Source organism: Zeus faber (genome assembly GCF_960531495.2).
Source record: "Zeus faber genome assembly, chromosome: 10".
Lineage (NCBI taxonomy): Eukaryota > Metazoa > Chordata > Actinopteri > Zeiformes > Zeidae > Zeus > Zeus faber.
Genome location: NC_137199.1, coordinates 23,134,273 through 23,138,370, shown reverse-complemented (window position 1 = coordinate 23,138,370; position 4,098 = coordinate 23,134,273). Strand labels below are relative to the sequence as shown.

The window sequence follows — 4,098 nt, the reverse complement described above, 5'->3', positions numbered from 1 at the left end:
CACACACACACACACACACAAACATCCAATCATGACTGTCATTCAGGCTTTGTTTATGAACGCGCAGCACACCCAGAGTAACTGTACAAGGATAGACTTACTGCTTCCTAAAATAGCTGCCGCCACCCCCCCCCCCCCCGACCCCTGACCTGCTTGTCGAAAAAAAAACCCTCGCCCCTCGCTGAGTATGCCGGCTGTGAGGGAGTGGCTGGGAGTGTGTATGTGTGTGTTCCGTTTAGGACGGCTCCGACGGCTCTGAGCGCTGGAACCTCAGCTTTGGTTTGGGATCGAGGACCCAGAGAGGCAGAGCCGGACAGAGCGCTCGAAGGAGGCCCCGAGGACCCGCCGCCGCCGCCGCACGGTGAAGGGGCGCTTGGAGCGCAGACATGAGGGTGGGGGCGGCAGCCTTGGCCGCCGGGCTGTCCGGGGGTCTGGGAACTCTGTGTTTCCTTCTCGCCTTTGGCACCGACTACTGGCTGGTTGTTAGCGACGACTGTGGACCGGTCACTTGGCCGTTTCAACCAACGCCCAGCGAGGGAGAATCTGCCAATGCGACTGAGGTAAGGACGCAAAAACACCGGGACGTGCCGCCGTGCACAGGGCTGAGCCTACGCGCCGAGCGTCTGATTTCATTGGTCTTTATCCTCCGGATTGACCACTGTAGTTACAGTAGGACCGGGACCATTTGCGTCCCACGCACAGCGGAAGATTCCGTCATCACTGTAAAACGAAGCAGCACATTGAGAGGTGATTCCAACAATACATTTCAACTCATCAACTAAAACACTTCCCTGAACGCATCACAGCATAACAAAATCTCCCGTGGAGTGTATGAGAAAAAAAAAAAAAAAAAAAAAACCCTCAATGCATTATTCACCACCATCAATCATATTTTGACAAACGAGTGGAAAACGTGATTCGTGTGCGTTCTGTGAGTCCATCTCAGAAACCGAAAAAAAGAGACATAATCAGTACCATGCTCGATGCCGACAGGTCCTGGCACCCCGAAAAAACCCACCACAGACCAGCTCACACACAGCCATGACTGGACTAACCAGAGCCAGTGACGACTTATCAACCTTGGTGTCAAAAAAAAAAGTGCTTACCTTCCTCCAGCTCTGTCAGTGTTCATTGTTGAGGAAGACTTCACTGTGTTTTTTACTTTGAATGTGATTTGATGATTCCTTTATTATTTGTTCATTGGGAGGGAGAACGCTCGACATTATACAATCCAATGTCTTTCAAGGACTTTCAAAGTTGTCATAGTCAGATACAGTAAATGTATGTCCAAATGTGGGCTCTGGTGCTTTCGGCCAAGGGTTTTCCAATCTGCGGTCCGTGGCCCCTTAGAGGCCATCGGAGGAGTTGCAGTGGGTCCGCGAAATTGCTATTATTACATACGTATACAGTATATGTTTTTTTTTTAATTGTTTTACATGTTTTAATATATTTATTTCACAAAATATATTTTAAAACAACTAAATAAAGTTTTTAAGTTTTTAAATATTTTTTATGCACTGTATAGATAGATAGATAGATAGATAGATAGATAGATAGATAGATAGATAGATAGATAGATAGATAGATAGATAGATAGATAGATAGATAGATAGATGGATGCTGCGTGTAACCTGTAAAATATAATAAAATAAGAAGTATAAAGTATAGATAATAAGTCTTCATAGGGGGACATTGCCGTAAAGTGTTTGGAAACCCCCGGTTTAGGCCCCATCTACAGTCATCCATATGCCTTACATTACTCTGTACTCTGTACTCCATTACACCGCCATGACATTATTTGTGACACGTATTAAATACGTTCTTTTCCTTCCCACCTAGACAGAGGCAGCTGTTCCTGCCTCCTCGCTGACTCTGCACCACGAGGGTTTCTTCTGGCGCTGCGCCTTCCAGACAGAAGCCACAGCGCATGAATTCCTGGCCATTCTCTTCAGTGGGTCCTCCCTCGCTCTTCCCTCACACAACTGCATTCTAGCGTTGGGGCTTTTTCCAACAAGGCCGCATTTCCTGTGCAGCACTGTGTTCATTTCTAGAGGTTCTTTGAGCCCTATAGTAACACATTATAGAGCAATGTCTGCACTAAGTCATCAGGTTGCGCTCGTGTTGCCGCACGAATGGTCTGAATGCAGGTCGTACTGATTACGTCTTTATGGTTGTGATTTTTAAAGCGTACACCTGGATACGTCATGTATGTTCTGTTTTAAATCCAGTACAAGAATGCACAAAGAGCAAATAGAAATGTGCAAAAGATTTATCGCTGGAATGCACCGTGAGAACTTAGTCGTACATAGTGCATCCAAAACTGAACTTGTTGCCTTGAACCAAGTTCAGTTTGGAGCAGAGGTGACCTTGTACTATTGTTTTCAGCCAACCAGCCAGACGCCAAGGTGTGTGTCCACGGCTACCTCTTCCCTCTGCCTGTGGCGCTAGGACAGGTGCCCCACCCGAGCTATGATGCCACGGCAGGTAACCCACACACACACACACGTGCGCGCACACACACACACACACACACACACACACACACACACACACACACACACACACACACACACACACACACACACACACACACACACACACACACACACACTCAGTGCTTCCATATCACTCTCATGTACTGGTTTTAATCCCTGCAGTGTTCCGTGGCTTTTGGACCTTGCTGATCATCCTCGGGGTGGTCTCGGCCGTGGCGGGGGGCTTCCTGCTTGTCTGTGGCATCCCCTTCCTCAGTCACAAACTCTACCGGCTCGGGGGAGCCCTCCTCATTGTCGCCGGTACCAGCCATGTGTGTGTGTGTGTGTGTGTGTGTGTGTGTGTGTGTGTGTGTGTGTGTGTGTGTGTGTGTGTGTGTGTGTGTTTGGTCTGAAATACATGAAGTAAATAGCTGTGTTAAATACATATGGCCCTAGAGAGAGAGAGAGAGAGAGAGAGAGAGAGAGAGAGGGCGAGGGGGGAGTGGGGGAATGCAAACACACACACTGCTGCTGTCAGCTGTCTCTACCTGTCACATGACAAACACACACAGTAGCAGATGTCACTCTGCAGTGCCGTCGCTATAACGACAGCAGGTGTAAACACTGCTGCCGTGGCAACAGTACACCGGACAGCTCAGTTGTGCGTTATTTTCGGCGGCCCTCGCTAACTACTTTGCCGATCTTCCTACTTTCTTCTTCCGCAGCCTGTTTCTTCCTGGGCGTGGTGGTGCTCTACGTGCTGTGGGTGGAGCTGGTGGACGTCAGGCGCTACGTCCTCCAGGAGAGGGGCGACGCGTGTCCGGACGCCCGGGTCACGGTGCTCTACGGCTGGTCCTTCATGGTGGCGGCGGCGGGCGTCCCCCTGGAGCTCCTGTCCGGGATCCTCTTCATGCTTGTGGGCTATGTGTTGCGTGCCAGAAAGTGAGCCGCCCACCATCTGGCCTCTGGGAGAGGCGAGGACTGAGCTTTTTATATCACACACTGGGGGGCTGTAAATATCGGGGACAGAAGAATTACAAATATTATAGCACCAGCCTTTGGATGTAACAACCCAGTGACGCCCAGTGTATTTCTTTGTTTTTATGCATTGCCAAGTTTGTTTTTGTGTTCAGATCCCTTTTATACCGCGTGATGATCACTCACATTTCTATCATTTTGCTTTTGATAGCCGCCTGTGCGAACCCTGATTATGATGCATCCATGAAATGACTCAAAAAAAAAATCAATGTGTAACCGTTTCTCGAATAATAATAATAACACCGATGCAACTGCTACGAGCCGCGGCAGGATGGAACGTGTGAGTTTACTGTACGCTTTGCTTGGCTTGGTCTGCGTTTAAAATATTAATGCTTTCCAATTACATTGATTTATTTCACTCCGGAGCACCCTCCACTGTTTCTTCTGATTCACGTCGGGGCGAATATGTCACCCGGTGATTGCAGAGGAGAGTCAGGCATGGGTGAACCAGCTGTGTCCCCCTAGCCTGAATTTGGCACAGGATTAAAGCTGGCTCTCTGGAGTGGCTGGAGATGGGGGGGAGGAGGGGGTGGGTGGGGGTGGTGGGGTGGTATGGGAGGACTGGGAGAGGGATGGAGAGATATGG

General features: G+C 49.2%; 1 protein-coding gene across 1 annotated transcript; it reads left to right on the top strand.

Moving 5' to 3' along the window:
• Positions 1-206: 206 nt before the first annotated feature.
• Positions 207-3,877, top strand: LOC307235728 (transmembrane protein 182-like). Its single transcript, XM_080007911.1, has 5 exons — positions 207-560; positions 1,840-1,951; positions 2,386-2,484; positions 2,658-2,795; positions 3,200-3,877. The coding sequence occupies exons 1-5, from the start codon at positions 387-389 to the stop codon at positions 3,418-3,420; spliced, it is 744 nt and encodes a 247-aa protein (XP_079864037.1). The 5' UTR covers positions 207-386; the 3' UTR covers positions 3,421-3,877.
• Positions 3,878-4,098: the final 221 nt, after the last annotated feature.